Source organism: Glandiceps talaboti, chromosome 20, assembly GCF_964340395.1.
Source record: "Glandiceps talaboti chromosome 20, keGlaTala1.1, whole genome shotgun sequence".
Classification (NCBI taxonomy): Eukaryota; Metazoa; Hemichordata; class Enteropneusta; family Spengelidae; genus Glandiceps; species Glandiceps talaboti.
This window is the reverse complement of record NC_135568.1, coordinates 13,589,999-13,606,290: the sequence shown is the minus strand read 5'-3', so window position 1 is coordinate 13,606,290 and position 16,292 is coordinate 13,589,999. Positions and strand designations below refer to the sequence as shown.

Sequence of the window (16,292 nt, the reverse complement as noted above, 5' to 3'; positions counted from 1 at the left end):
TCATACTTATTTTCAAAACAACAAAACGACCATCGTAAATGATCTACGATCTATGAAAATAGGAACAAAATTCTTAATTCAATATCTATGATAAGACTTGCAACATTTTGGAGACATTTTGGGCCGAGTTGTTTACATCAGCCATCTCTATAGTCACTTATCACATTTTCATCCTATTTTTCAAAATACAACAAACATATCAATTATCATCCTCAATCTACATGCAACCTCAGAAAATGGAGGGGAAAATAAGAAAAACATTCTCATTTCAACTTTTATGGTCAAAAGCTTGGAACATCTTGCCACAATTTTCAATTTTCAATCTATCCGTTCATTCACCCTGGACTTACATTAACATATGGCATAACATATGCGAAGACATTAAAACAGAGATGCCTCAGGACGAAATGTCATCTTTTATGATGTCATCATATACAAATATATGCAGTATTATCTCTGGCTGTCTGTCTTGTAGACGATATAATTTTCATGCTCGTGTCATAAGTTACAGTTTGCAAATCCATCAACCATAATATTCTTGCATGCTGACACATTCCTTTCTCTGTTATCAAAGCTGGAGACGCTTAATATTTTATCAAAAAAAAAAAATTATTTTGTCCACAGATTTATGTACAACAGCATCAACAACATGTGTGGCATAATTGTCATAAATTTAATAATTTAAAACTATTTGTGGTGGCAATAGCAAGCTTCAGTTACTTCTATCAACAACAGATACATCCATACATATTATTTATGGTACTGGTATATAGATAAAAAATGCCTGCCATGATTAAATGTTTTCTCCAATTTCATTACGTAAAACTTTCTAAATATCTAGGCCACGCATCTCGAGTTTCAGCTATTTGTCATATCAGTTAGTTTACTCAGTGCCATGCAGTCTGATACTTATATGTGCTTCTTTTCCTGCAGTAAAATTCAATTTTCTTAATTTAAAAATGTTTGGGTTTTTCACTTTTCGAAATTTTTCGAGTCTTTTTCTACAAAATGATTTTAATTTTTTACCGTTCAAGATTGGTTTTCTGACAGAATTTCTTACCAGGTCAATTTGTTTCCTGTGTCTAAAAAGTTAGCACTTTAAAAAAACACACACCCAATTTAATGAATTACAAACTTAAAATATATAACTATAACATGGACATTGACCTACTGCAATTCATATTTATCCTAAATCAGAAATAAAGTACCGATTTTCAGACCATCCCTAGTTTTGACAACCTTCAAGTGTACCATTATCAACTTATTTTGACCACAAAAGTGACAATAAATACCCCCAAAAACAAAACACCAAAAAGAACATAATTTACCTCTCTTCACTTGAAGTGTGAGATTTTCCATCTTAAAGACAACATCCTCCTGTGCATACACATTAGTGACTTCCACTTTCTTAAAAGTGGGACCCATGTGTACTTTGTCGTCCTTTGGGTGGACATCTTTTTGGCAGAAGCGACACATCATCAAAGCATAGAACTACAACAACTGAATAGAACGTTTTTCACAACTACTAGCTAAGCATAAACATGGTCTACTCGCCGCACATCATAACATACACTAAACAACCTATCTGTTTTCCTGTCACTCTGCATTTTCCTCATTTGCATAATTCATGCAAATTACAACCAGGAAAAACATCACCTAATTTGCATAGGATTCTGGTTGGCTGGAAGTGAAGCTCAATAAAGGATGTTCTGTAATGACCCTGTGCATGGGTAAATGCTTTATAAATATGATAATAGGTTAGTGCCTACGTGCAGTATACAACACAGTCGAAGGAATTCAATAAAGTCAGGTCTTTGACTGTTCGGTTACCTTTCCCCAGGTACTATTGTTCTACAAGCTGTGAGAAAAACACAAAATGGCCCAATTTGTGGACTGTTTCTAATTTGATAGGCAGTGTTCTAGAGAACATTCACTCAACGCAGGCTGCCACGTCAGTAATATACAATTACATGTACGTCAATATTGCCGTCCAACCAGCACCTAGGAACGCAATAAACATGGTCCACTTACATGATAAGATAAGCTACTTGTATATTGTTGTGTACCCAATACAAAGGAGCTGCTGTGTAAAACAGAGTCAACAACCAGAAAGTTTTATTGACACAATTTATCAACATTTCCACAATAAATTTCCTTACTGAGCTTAAAAGTTAGGAAGCAACATTTAAGGAGGTCTACCCATTTTCGAGGAGACATTTAATACTCTAAAAGTGCACATAATTTTTATTATGCAGTTTTACACAATAGTACTACTGTCTCATTAGTAGTACCCTCTAATGATACATAGCCAAATTTTGTTGTTGTGAGTCAAAATGAGAAAGCATGACATTTCTTGTGAGTCACTACATAGTAAGAGATAGGAGAACACCAAATTTTTGTGACTGTGTGTGTCAGTGGCACGTCAAATTGGCTTAGAGGGTACACTAGAGTTCAACAGTGGCTTAGTCAATGATTACCTATAGCAATTTGTTCACCAACAAAGTGCATGTATCTACAAACAAGCTGTAACAACAAAATTCACTTTAAAAAAAATATTTCTCTCAGAAAAATAGTTTCAATTCCGCTACAGAATAATTTGCCATGAGCAAAAATTTTTTTTTGACATGGAGTGAGTTAAAGAAATGGTTATGATTGATGTTTAATTTTTTTCAAACTTTTATCATTTTCGCTTGTTTGATGAGATGTTTGAAGCGTCAATCAAAACAATGGTTTCAATTACTTTTTTAGTTCTGCTACACTCACTCGCCTAATACCCTAAATAAATACATCTTATGATTTTATTTGATATATTTGTGTGGTTGGTGAAAGGATGAAAACTAAAGCCATTACTCAAAAATATAAATGTTCCTGGACTCTGGATAAAAATGTCAGATATCTCATCAGAAAATTTGAAATTTACTTTTTCCCCATAAAAATCAATAATACATGAATTTTCCAAAAAAAAAAAAAAATTAAATTTTGGTTTGTGAAAAATGAAGCATTATAACCAGCAAAATGTTGTAAACATTGTGTTTTGAAAAACAGTTTCAGCTAGTGACTTGGCAGTGCCTCAATAAACGTTGAGAGCCCTGATAAGAGAGCTATTTTGATTCCAGATTTAGTGAAGTCTCTTAATTCTTAGATACAGTCGGTCAAATATTTCTACTTTCACCCATATAATCAATTCGTTACAGCAGTAAATGTAAGAACAGATAGTAAGAAAGTTGAGTGAAGCTAGTCAACATTTCTGAAGAAGAAAAAAAACACTGTTGTCCTGGGGTTTTTTTATCTTACAGTGCACACATCTGTTTCAACTCCTAGGGAAATGTGTTTGTGACACCACGTCAGTAAAATTATTTGTGAGTAAATACATCTGTACATAACAAAGTAATGAGATTTTGAGGTACGTGAGAAAAAAAACACAAAAACTGATATCGACTGAGAAAATCAAACTGTAGCACCATGTGTTTGATTTGAACTATTTGGTTGGGACAACTGTAAATATGCTACGATGACGTGGGATGCGCAGAGCTGCTGATAAACCAGACATATTTTTTCCACTCTGGCAAAACAAATGTGATTGATCTATTAAACGTTTCCGCACACACGGCTGAATGACAGAGGTTCATATGACATTACAGAATATTATCCACCTAATCACTTGATCTACACCGTCTATAAAATGTGGAAAAAAACAAACACACACTAAATAATATGTAAACATTCCATGATACATAACAGGATGAAGTAACTATCAACACTTTCGAACATGTACTTCAAAAAAAAAGTATGTCTAGATGCCAACGTGGTATCCAATCATCCCTAACCCAATCATCATATTGACTGTAAACAGAGATCTTGAGATTCACAGGATAAAATAACACAAAAAAAAACCTGCAGAGGTACAGAAGTGGTCAAAGTTTCCAGTCACTTTTGCACTCATTTAATCTTTACTGCTGATACATGTATTTTAACAACCAAAGATATTTCACTGTTTCAAAAACAAACCTACAAAGAAAATTCATAACAACTAACAATTCTTACCAGAATTTTACCAGAGAATGTTCACAGTCTGGTACGTTTGACGAAATACACTCCGACACCAAATACTTCCTAATATCAAATCTTGGGCCAGAAAACACTTGTACGTACGTAGGTACATACATGTACGCACATACGTACTGTGATACCTTTTGTAGGCTTTTGAAATCTGTTCACTATGTACCATGTGTATAACATTGTATAAACATTGTATGGATACCTCCACCCCTCCTCATTCATATTCCTATCACATCATGGTGTACACAGGAATGCAATCATTACTATTTGGTTTTTCCCTCCTATTTAAATGATACATGGTATACGAAATAGTAGGTTATACAAGGGCATCCAGGCCAATAACATGTTTAAAAACAGAATCTAGATTTTCACCTGGTCAGAACGATCAGCCATTTCATGAAAACTTGATTTTTCTCAAAAAATTCATTGTTGGCTTTTGTCCTTTAACTAATTACATAAAATATTGTTTGAAACAGTAGGTCGATCAGAACGACGAGGTGATTCACATAAAAATTAGCTTTCCTAAATACATAAACTAATTGTCACTTTTCGCTCTATTAACTATTACTCCAATTCAAACAGATCTCATATCAGATGTGATGTATTTGTTACGTGTGAAATATCACATCATTTGCATTTTTCCTCTTTGGAATGATATATATTGTTGGAAGCATCTCTACTGGTACAAAACGATTACCTGTTTCATCAAAAATTAACTTTTTAAAAAATATTCCATTGTTTCTCCAGATTACATTATTGTAAGCAAAACGCTTATAACCTGTGATGCACTCGTTACGTGTGACATATCTCGTCAATCATATGACACCATTAACGGGTGATTACACTCACACGTAAGAGGTTGTTGTGATGCTTCTGTGTGTACAACGTGCACATCATAAAAACAAAATACAATAGCTGACTGGGGTTGTCTACACTCTATGTAAAGTTTACTTCCTATTCACACACAGACTAAATAAACTTTACACACAATACAGACAGCTGGCTTTCCTGTCATTCAGGATACGACATTTGAGTCACACTACTGTAATAAGAACAAACAGGTTATTTTGTTTCTCAGGACAGGAAGCCCACCTTTGGCAAAAGTTACAACCTGACAGGAAACATAATTCATTAGACAAAAGGACAATTAGTAGTAAATTACTTCCCAGAATTTTATGTTTCTCAGTAAGTCATATAATAAATAAAATATATATTGTTGTTCTTATTTGTTTTTTTCACGACAAAGAAGCTGGTATGCCAATGCCTTCTGTCATTGCTAGTTCGAGACCAGGTGGGATGATATGGGGTCAGGTGACTGTAATTAAAAAAAAAAAAATCATGTTTTTTTTCAAAAATCTTATTTGTTTCAAATGTAACAATCAACATAATATATACAATGGATGTTGGTGTTCTTACTAGCTGTTTTCACAAGAGGACTCACAAACAAGTATACCTTCCGCAATTGTGATTTCAAGAACTGGATGATGGTGGTGGTAGTGATGATGATGATGATGATGATTGGTGGTGGCGGTGGTGGCGGTGTTGGTAGCAGTGACAAGATGATAATAATGGTGATGGCGATGGTGGTGGTGGTGGTGACAATGACAATGACAATGATGATGATGACAACGACGACAACATTAAGCATTTTGACATGCACTATTTTTCAAAACTTTACAATCAGAATCATTTATAACAATCTGTTGAACATAACTTATCAGTACATATCAGTAGTTACATAGTGTGAAAGTTGTCCGAGGCCATCTCTGGTCAAGTGAATGACATCATAAATATCCCCAATTGTCATGTTATGCTTCACTAACTATCACGAACCAGGACAGTAGGACAGTCCTGGGCACAACAAAGTGAGCGTTGTCGAAATAGTGACAGAATACATTTGTATATGGGGCAAAGTACAATAAGCAATAAGACGTTGGCATAGCAAGCTACCCGTATCAAAACTCGGTTGGCAAGTTTTGCACTTCTGGAACATTGTATCAGCGACAATGTGTACTTCGAGAACATGGTACACCTCATCGACAATGTGTACGTCTGGAACTAAGAACACCTCATTGGCATATGTGTTTATACAGTATCATTGTAATGCAGGATGTGTATGGTACTACCACCATTTCATTCTATTGATATTAAGTGGATAAAAAAAATGAAAGTTCGCAATACCAATGAAAAGGAATATTATTTGACTGTTTGTTCATTTTTTTTATAACTTCTGAGGACAAGTAGAAATTCGACTTTGCCAAATTTCACATTGCTAGAAGTTGCTTTTTGCCTTCATTACACAAGTACAATAAATAGTGGAAAAGTAACATTACTTGAAAGTTGATCACCGACACATACGGAAAAACATGAAAAATTTACGCAGGCTTCATAAATTAGTAGAACAGTTTGATTTGGGAAAAAAACGATGTCTAAATACAACAGAAACATACCTACCCACGAAGGAGTTACTGCTGAAACATTTGACCCAACAACTTAAATACCACGATAATATTTGTATATATATAGAAAGCTTTCACATCCGACATTAGAAAACCCTCTCTGATTGGCTAACACACTTCCATATGTAGGAAATAGAGAGAGCTAGCCCAATGGAGACATGTTTTACAAACCCATGACATAGTAACAGGTAGTCTCATTTAAGCTATGCTGTTTTCATGAAGGTGAGTATTGACCTACAGAATATTATTATTATTCCAAACTTAAATATCAGTTATTGCAAAATTTTGAGAAAATGTTTTAGCCATTATATGGCACCAATGGAATTTTTTGTTTGCTTGGAAAAAAGTACAGGCGCTTCAAGTACCACAGAGAGAAGCACATAGGTGAATTTTTCATCATTACAAGCTGATTGTAGGAGGCTATTTAAGAAGATTTGGATCAGGATGAAATGTTCACTATCAATAGGAGGTATGTGATAACCTAGTACCTACAAGTATATTTATTAGTGTTATCTTATCTGTATGGCCATAAGAATTACATATGATCGTTCCTTTGTTCTGGGCCAAATTTTTCTAAAGCTCTACCAGACAACTGTCTTTCACACCTAAATTTTAAACATAATCTGAACTGAGCCTTTATCAATATCATGAATAACTACAACAAAATCTAAGTACACATATACATGTATGTCTGCAGTTAAAATGGCAAGATTTGGTCAAATGGCACAACACCCTGCCCAGACTGTACACTACTAATTATCAGCTGTAATAATCTGTCCAGCTGACTGCATAACATTGTCTATATCCCACCAACGTAAAACCTTTCACACATCATTGGTCAAATTGTATTAAAAACGTCTACAAACTATTTGGGAAAGAAACCTGGTATTCAATCAAACCATAGCATCCACCCAACATGTGCACTTTTCACCTTTTTTGTTGTATCACACTGACGTCATACTAGCGAAGAACAAAAACGAGTCTGACTTTGCTTATTTTATCACACGTACGACATAAGCATTCCTAAAAGGGAGAACAGAAAGATCCATTCAGATCAGTTTAGAACTATTTTCTTTGTACTTTAACAGACTGTTTCATCTGCAATGGACTGTTTTGTCTGCAATGGTGTTTTTTGGTCTACATTTGTACTCCCAGGCATATTCCTAAAAGCTTAATTGTAAACCTACTTACGCAGATTCAACACGATAAACAAGTCTTGCATTCTTTTTTATCCAGTTTCATTCATGGCAAAGCTGTTTGAGTCAGTATTTTCGTCATTCATTCAAAATGCGCATATCTAATGAGGAAAGGTTTCATACGTACCAGTTGTACCACAGCATCACCAGATGGTTATAATGCCATGGTAATGCTGTTTTCATTTTTAAACAAAAGTGGTACTACGTGAGTTATTGCAGGTACGCAATGGCGCTCGATAACCAATGAACGAAGACCGCGTATTTGCAATGTGGCAATGTTTTGATATATTTTAGCAAGACCCCTACAATTTGCACAGCCACATATCTGTTCCATATCCTTACAATCATGGATGTTTTATAGAATAATGGGTCAAAACTCAACACGGAAATTTGCAGCTTCTGCTCCTCTCTTTTATCATGTAAAATGTTTCTGTACACACAAATTTAGCATGTTCACCATGAAAAGTTCCAATAATTCTATTTCATGCACTAAAAAACCTTATATTGGAGGCATTACTGCAGGTTTCCTATGTTGTCAACAAAGCCTAGGATAGCATATTTAATGTTTTTTCTGTATTACTTCTCCCTTCAACCTATGTCAAGACACATACAGTATGCATCGCTTGGTTAAACACTGCAATTGTACAAGTTACGGTATTAAACAGAAAGCTTTTTTGTTGTTGTTCACAATCCTGTAGTCACTCGTTAGCTTAAGGTTAACAGGAATGTAAACAACGACAACTCTTTTTTGTCAAGAATTTTGGTAATCCTAAAACCGTCCACATTACTAATTTAGTAATACTTTAAAGTTTTCAAAAACCATCAAATTTTATATGCACTGATCTACATAACAAACATATGGATATGGTTTATAAACAAGTGGGATGAAACCTTGAGTCACAAACATCAATACTTAATAATTTCACAAACTGAACTATTTTCATTTCATTTTTCAAAACAGACAAAAAATTACAAAAAAGGTGCTGGTAAAATATTTTCATTTCTTAAGTCATTCAGACTGGGCTTTACTACTGAGGCGCATAGCTTGATCATTACCTTCAGACATGAGGGCACTGACCTGACACTAGACCAGGCTCCATGAATGTTAGAATTAACCATGGGCACTCTACAGTACAAAGAATAAATAAACCATACGGACTATCTGCCATGTCGTCTACTCACAGACACCAATCAAAGTAATGTGATGTACAGTAGTGAGATGTTATGCATTTACTATGGCATTGTGACTGTGACTGACTGTGACTGGAAAGCAAGGGACTTATAAACCGAACAGGTAATTTCTCATAACAGATACTTGAGCATACATACACAAGTTAATTATATGTATAATGTATGAACATCTGAAATAGATTGTATGTTACCTGTAATTGTGTTATGTTATTTTTACTTCTCATTTAATAATCATAAATACACTATTAGTTCAACATACACTTTTCTTTTGATTCATATTCATATCGATACTGCCACCCTCATTCCACAGCAATTTCAGTTATGTCGAGAACAGCAATATTTTTAGTGGCGTTAGTGATTTCTATAATTCTAGTTACGTATAATTGGTTTAAACAATTTTCAGCATATTATTTCTGTAAGGTTAAGTTTTTCAGTTATATCGAGTACAAATATGGCAAAGTTTGTCTTGCTATTTTCAAGGGACTACAAAAAAGTTGGGTGGTTGTGGTTGTTGTTGTTGTGTTGTTGTTTTCCATATTTCAATTTCTTAGCTTTGTTGCTATTTGATACAATATAAATAACAATGTTATAATACTTGGCATATTTATATCAACAACTGGTAATATTTGGCTAGATGTTCCCTTTTTTACAAGGATTCTGAGACATGTCTTGCCAATGTCTGCTTCTTACATCTCCCAACTTCTTAAGCTTACCTCGATTCATTTTTATACCATGCATTTCGGCAGACATCATGATAATACATGGTATTTTTCTCAATTTTTTGAATTTGATATTTCTCCTTGTAAACATTCTCAAACCAGAGTAACATATTGGATTTCACACAGAGCCTTTCGACTTCATTCTCCATAAAAATTTATCTCACCATCAAATTAAATATTTATGGCAACTCTCTTTAACACTGTCTTTTCAATTCGTTGGTACATATACTAGTAACCTTGCAGCTAAATTAAAATTCCCACAAGACTATGAAAAGATTCCTAATATTTACTTCAAAATATTTTACAGAGCAGAAAGTTTCATAGCAACCATGTAGTATATTAAAGTGGCTTGCTATAATTACGCATTTCTTAATATTTCCAAAGTACAAATTTCTGCAATTTTGTTAATTAACTTTGAAAACACATGGTGTTCTCCCAGTCAAAAAATAGACTTCAATGCCACCATAAATAATCTCAACTCTCTGTTCACAAGGTTTCAAAACCATTAGAAAGGCTAAGAGTGAGTAACAAAAGTCTCAAGGTAGAACTGCATGTGCAACCTGGGTTCTTTGACTCACACTTGTATTGCAGTAACCCATCCCCACCTGAACTGAAAGACAATTCCACAGAACTACTATGTACAGTCCTACAACATGTATAAGCAATAAGTCAACCCCAGACTTTACGAGTAAAACATGCATACGTGGTAACACCATACTGGTCAACACCTCAGACATTAGGACACATACAAAGGTATACAAAAACATGCCTAAGGGTATGGAATTAGCACTGTGGAATGGTTATGGACTACGTGCATCATCGCACGAAACAGGACAGAAAAGCTGGCACTAAACAAAGCATTATACGACTTTGTTCCATTTCACTGGTTGTGGCCATCAGCTAGAATAACCTGTACTTGAGGAAACATCACGTCTGCAATTGTAGTCAGAGAGGTCTTTATAGTTTCCTTTGATTTCCTTTGTGTGGAATGCTTGGTCAAATTTTTTCTTATTTCTGCCAAATTTTATCAGAATTAACCGCTAACGTAGATTTTTAAGTAATTACTACAGATTTGCTGTAGTGAAATGCTAGTTAAAAAGATCAGAGACTCCAGGGTCTGTGAGCAGATGGAAAAAATTACCAATTACCAAAAATTCAAAAAAAGATACTAAAAACAAAATTAGCCTTAAAAATTGACTGTATAGTATTATATGCATATAGTAAGAAACAAATGCTGGGGGGAACATGGTGAAAAAAATGTGCATGGTCCAATGAAGTACAATTTAAAAGCTGATGTTGTGGGATTCACCTTTTTCTCACAGAACTAAAATCCTCATTGAAACGTCAGCTTTTAAACTGTACAAACTGTATTTCTGTGGACCGTGAATATTTCAAATGACCAGTTTTACTTCATTATGGTACTAGCAGCATTGATATTTAAATTAAAGATTGAGGGAAGATGTGTTCAAAAATTTGACAAACATGAAAGAAAACATTTTTGTCTGTGGAGGTGCATCACAATTTTGAGCCACCCTGGCTGAGAATTAGACCCCTGGCAGATTATTTATTAAACTCTAAACCTGTCAAAATATCACTTCCTGTTCACGTGAACAGTTCATGTATTGTAAATATACATAAAATACCTAACCTGATTGGCTGAACATTGTTTGCCTAATTAAACTGGGTGTTAACTTGTAGCTGATTGGCCAATACAATGTATGCTTCATGAACATCATGACATCAAATTTGATTGGCTAACTACTATCTTCATCACATTCACAACAGTGGAAATACCCTGTCTGTTGTGAAGTACATGTAACATCACCAACATTTTTAACCTTTTATCAAATCAGCAAACACACCTGTACATACGTACAAATGATATGGGTTTGTTGCGATAAACTTGTCAGGTTCTGTCAATATTACTTGCATGGAAATATGCATCAAATTCCAACCCATCGACTGTAAACTTTGATAACGCACACACTCTTCAGGCTATTAATGTTATCTTCAATCGTTACTAAACATTAGCAATTCTCGCCCATAAAAAGATTGCACTAAAGCTCTGGTTAAACTTTTCAATTCAACTATACTATTTTGTTGATGAAGTAAGTCACTCATTCTTAAGTGGTCAACATTAAACAGTTGCACACGTACACCATTGTAGACATTTTTGTCAAACCAAAGACGTATAATAATTTACATGTATTGTGACAATCCAAAACTTGGTGGTCCTGCGTGTATACATATCCTTTACTGTATGGTGACTCACAAGTAAAACATACCCAGTGGCAGGGATCTTTTTTAATTTTAACTCAAAACAACACATCTTTTTGTTTTTATAACATAGTTGCACACTCACTTTACTTTTTTTTCCAACATAACCGAAAATTCATTTTGTCAAATTTCAGGACCTAAACACATCAAACTAAACTAAAGCTACATTCCAAAGTATATCATAAAATCATTGTCCTGGTTACTATAATAATTTCTAGTTGATAACTTTGACAACAAGTATTATCATAATCAGTATATTTCTACCATTTTCAAATGTAACTAAAAAGTTTCTTCTCAAGATTAAATCCGTTCCGTTTTTTTTTTCTCGAAATTAATTTATATGTAGTTTTTTGAAGAACCTTGATAAAAAATGCACCAAACTGAAAAAAAAATTATTGTATTATCAGTTTTAGAATGCGTTCTGTCTTTGCCCTTGTTATCATTCCATTATTTAGTTGGTAACTTTGACCAAATGTGTTATCCTAACTAGAGTATCTATGTCCTAAAAGGCTTAAAAATAAATTCAAAAACTTCCCTCTCAAGGTTACACTTGCTGTTTTCAAAACAACTTTTTTTTGGTTTTATGTGTATACCTTTGATATAAAATGAATCCAACTAAAAAATATAATAAAATACTGTCATGATGTATTTGCTCTGTTTAAAATAATTTTCTTTCAGTTGGTACCTTTGACCAAAAGTGTTTCCAAGAGTATTGTATCTGTATCATAAAGATTTTTTTAAAAAAAAACTAATTTATTATCCCAGAGTTAAACTTGCTACGTTTTTAAAACAACTTTTAATGTTATTTTATGTGTAGAACTGTGATACAAAATGCATCAAACTGAAAAAAACCCAGTTAAATTGTAGTAAACTCTATGACTAAATAATGCTTTTAATGTTAGTCACATTTTTCAGTCAGTAACTTTGACAAAAAGTGTTATACTTAGCATATCTCAATCATAAAGAGTTTTCAAACTAACAAAAACGTGGGTTTTTTTCAAAGTTAAAACTTGCTATGTTTCCAAAACAACTTTTAATATTATTTTATGTGTAGAACTTTGATACAAAATTAATCAAACTGAAAAAAAAGTTATAGAGATAAACTTTATCACTAAATACTTTTTTTGTTCAATTTTAATGCATTTTTCAGTCAGAAACTTTGACCAAAAGTGTTGTCATACCGGTACTTGGCGTATCTTATCCATAAAGAGTTTTCAAACTAACTGAGAAAAGTTTTTTCTCAAGGTTAAAACTTGCTGTGTTTTCAGATATTGTTTTATGTGTAGAACTTACCACAAAGTGTCAAACTAAAAACGTTATAGTGATATGTTAAACACGACAAAGTCAGTATTTAACATCATATTTTTCAGTCAGAAAATGTAACCAAAAGTGTCATCATATTTAGCTTATCAGAATCTTACAGAGTTTTCACAATAAAGTACATGACGAAATGTTTAACCTGCCGTGATTTTAAACAACTTTTGATATTGCTTTATGAATATAAATCAGATTGCAAAGTGTATCAAGCTAAAAAAAGTTATACAATGATATACACTATCACTAAATACTGTCTTTGTCCAACTTTCATGCATTTTTAGTCAGAAACTTTGACCAAACGTGTTATCATAATATTAACATATCTCAACCATAAAGAGTTTTCAAACTAACAAAAAAAGTTTCTTTTCAAGGTTTAGTCTGCTGTGTTTTTAACATTTTTAGCATTGTTTTATGTGTAGAACTCTGATAGAAAGTGTATCAAGCTGAAAAAGAAGTTATACAATGATATACTCTGTAGGTAAATACTTTTGTCGCCCAATTTTTGTGCATTTTTCAGTCAAAAACTTTGACTCAAAGTGTTATCATGACTAGTTTATCTCAACCATAAAGTTTTCTTGCTAAAATAAGTTTCTTCTCAAGGTTAAACTCGCTGTGTTTCCAAAACAACTTTTGATATTATGTTATAAGAACAACTTTGATACAAAGTGTATCAAGCTTAAAACAATATTGCGATAACGTTTACGACTGAAAACTGTCTTTGCCCTGTTTATCATATTTTTTTTTCAGTCAGAAACGTTTACCGTAAGTGAAATTCTTAGAGTACATGTATAATAAAGAGTTTTTAAACTAATTCAAAAGTTTTATCAATTATAGATAGAAAGTGTATCAAGCTGAAAAAAGTTATACAATGATATACTCTGTAAGTAAATACTGTCTTTGTCCAATTTTTGTGTATTTTTCAGTCAGAAACTTTGACCAAAAGTGTTATCATAGTAAGCGTACCTCAAATATACAAAGTTTTCAAACTAATTCAAAAAGTTTCTTCTCAAGGTTAAATCTGTTGTGTTTTCAAAAAAATTTACAAATTACATATTGTTTTGATCTGAATTAGTTCGATACGAAATGTATCAAAATAAGAAAATCTAACAAGATGTTAAAGTTGAAGGACAGTTTTCCCTGATATGGAAAATTCTTTTTTTGTACAAGGACAACAACTTAATACAGAGCAGATTAAAAGACTAGTTCAGTTCGTTTGAAAAACAAAAAATATTTGTAGTAGATGAAAAAGATTGTTCTGTTTGTTGGAAAATGCATGGATAGCTGCTTGGAGCAGAAGAAAAATATTCATTCAGTTTGTTGACAAAAAAAAAATATTTACTTGCACAGTATTTTTGCTAACGGCACTAAATTGGAAAAGTCTTCCATAAATTGGTAAAATCTTCCCGGGGGCCCAAGTCTGTTTACCAGGGTTCCTAACAAGATTACAAATACAGTGTATGGGAGACTACATGTACTTGTTTGCAAGTTTCTCCCTCTCCGTTATTGGGGGTTCTCAGAACTTCGCAAAAACTATTGAAATGAAACTTCTACTCTACTTTGAGGTGTTCCATTGTACCCTGAACCAGACTGTAACGTACTTGTTGCATCATCAGGTAGGAAAAATACAGTATCAGGAGAAAGCAAATATTTTGGTACAAGCAGTTTTTAGAGATTTTAAACCATGCTCGAATAAATTCATTGTTAGAAGCACACTCTCACTATCCAGCATTGCATTCCACACTGAAAACACTCTGATGCTAAACCGGTAGTCGCAACATTACACTATAACATCACATTCGCACACACAAACACAGCATAACAGTTGATACACAAAACAGAACCCAAACCATGTACTACTACACAACACCTACCAGGAAAGCTGACGAATCCAATATTTTCAACCAAAATAATTGTTGTCTCCATAGCAACACTTTGATTTTTCTTGGTCTCACTATTCTATTACCCATAATCTGGTGGACTTTAGTGAGGAGTCCCCAAATTCACCAACACGGTGTTCGGGACGATGTTAGTCTTCGCAGCAATATGTCGTAATGAATTACCAACGACAGTCTGTTCCAGTGTTTTGTTTAATTACAAAGTTATTCAATAACTACATTTGACATATAAAACAAAGTGACCTAAGTCTTACGTGACCACACGTAGTCATTTTTTGAAGTATCACATATATCACATACACATTCATCAGAGTTATCAGATTTGAGAGGTTTTGGTACACAAAAAGGATTTCAGCTATATATTACTATTAGTTGGCAGAATTGACAGATTTCACACACACACACACACACATACATATCACAACTGTTAGAGAGTTGTGAAAATATTTAATTGATTCAGAAAACTTTGCATCTAACACACCTGGCCTCTCAGATTTTAGATTGCTGATTCCTTGAATCACTAATAACCTAGGGAGTCATTTTTTGTTATTTATTACTAGCTTAGGGGGGTCACAATTGACATTCGACAGGTTGATAAAGTGTTTGTTATCAACAAATAACGTAAGTGTATATTGCATGAACATTCAAACAATTTGTTAGAGCAACTGGGGCCAAGGATGAATAATGGAGAATTGGGTACTAATTGGTACCATCCATCAACAGACCAAAGACCTTATTTTATACTTCATGTGACCAAAAATGCCCCATTCCAAACAAAGTACTTGTGTAACAAATTCTCCTTTTTGTGCTAGTGTCAATATGTGTACACTGTAGAATTCCACAGGTAAGCATCCAGAAGTCTAGTCTTGCATCAAGACCCAGATCTGCTTCTAGAAGTTTGGCAACCCGGATCTTCCTCTTGGAAGGTTGGCGCCGAGAATGACAGGACATCTGGTGTCTCCCGGCAAGCACTCAACAGTGTCTTTGGTGCTATGCGACCTGTGCTCACAACAAAGTTGCCTAGAGTCTAGCAGCTAGACTATCAGAAGTCTTAGAGTAGAGAATAAAAAATTTCATATGACAAAATTGCTCCAAAACATCCATTTCTGATGGATAGTGTGTTTGCTGAAGTTTGGAAATCAATTAATCAATCGATCAATTAATCAATCTATGGCCGCA

The 16,292-nt window shown here is 33.7% G+C and overlaps 1 protein-coding gene across 3 annotated transcripts in view; it reads right to left on the bottom strand.

The window, feature by feature from the left end:
• Positions 1 to 16,292, bottom strand: part of LOC144450471 (trafficking kinesin-binding protein 1-like) — a 60,543-nt gene that overhangs the window by 23,541 nt on the left and 20,710 nt on the right. For 2 of the 3 annotated variants that reach the window (XM_078141086.1, XM_078141085.1), the window contains exon 1: positions 1,329 to 1,554. The exons of the other annotated variant lie outside the window; for it this stretch is intronic. In XM_078141086.1, the coding sequence (XP_077997212.1) occupies positions 1,329 to 1,479 (151 nt within the window). In that variant the 5' untranslated portion in view covers positions 1,480 to 1,554. Of the gene's footprint in view, positions 1 to 1,328; positions 1,555 to 16,292 lie in introns of those variants that run through there. 3 annotated transcript variants of the gene reach the window in all.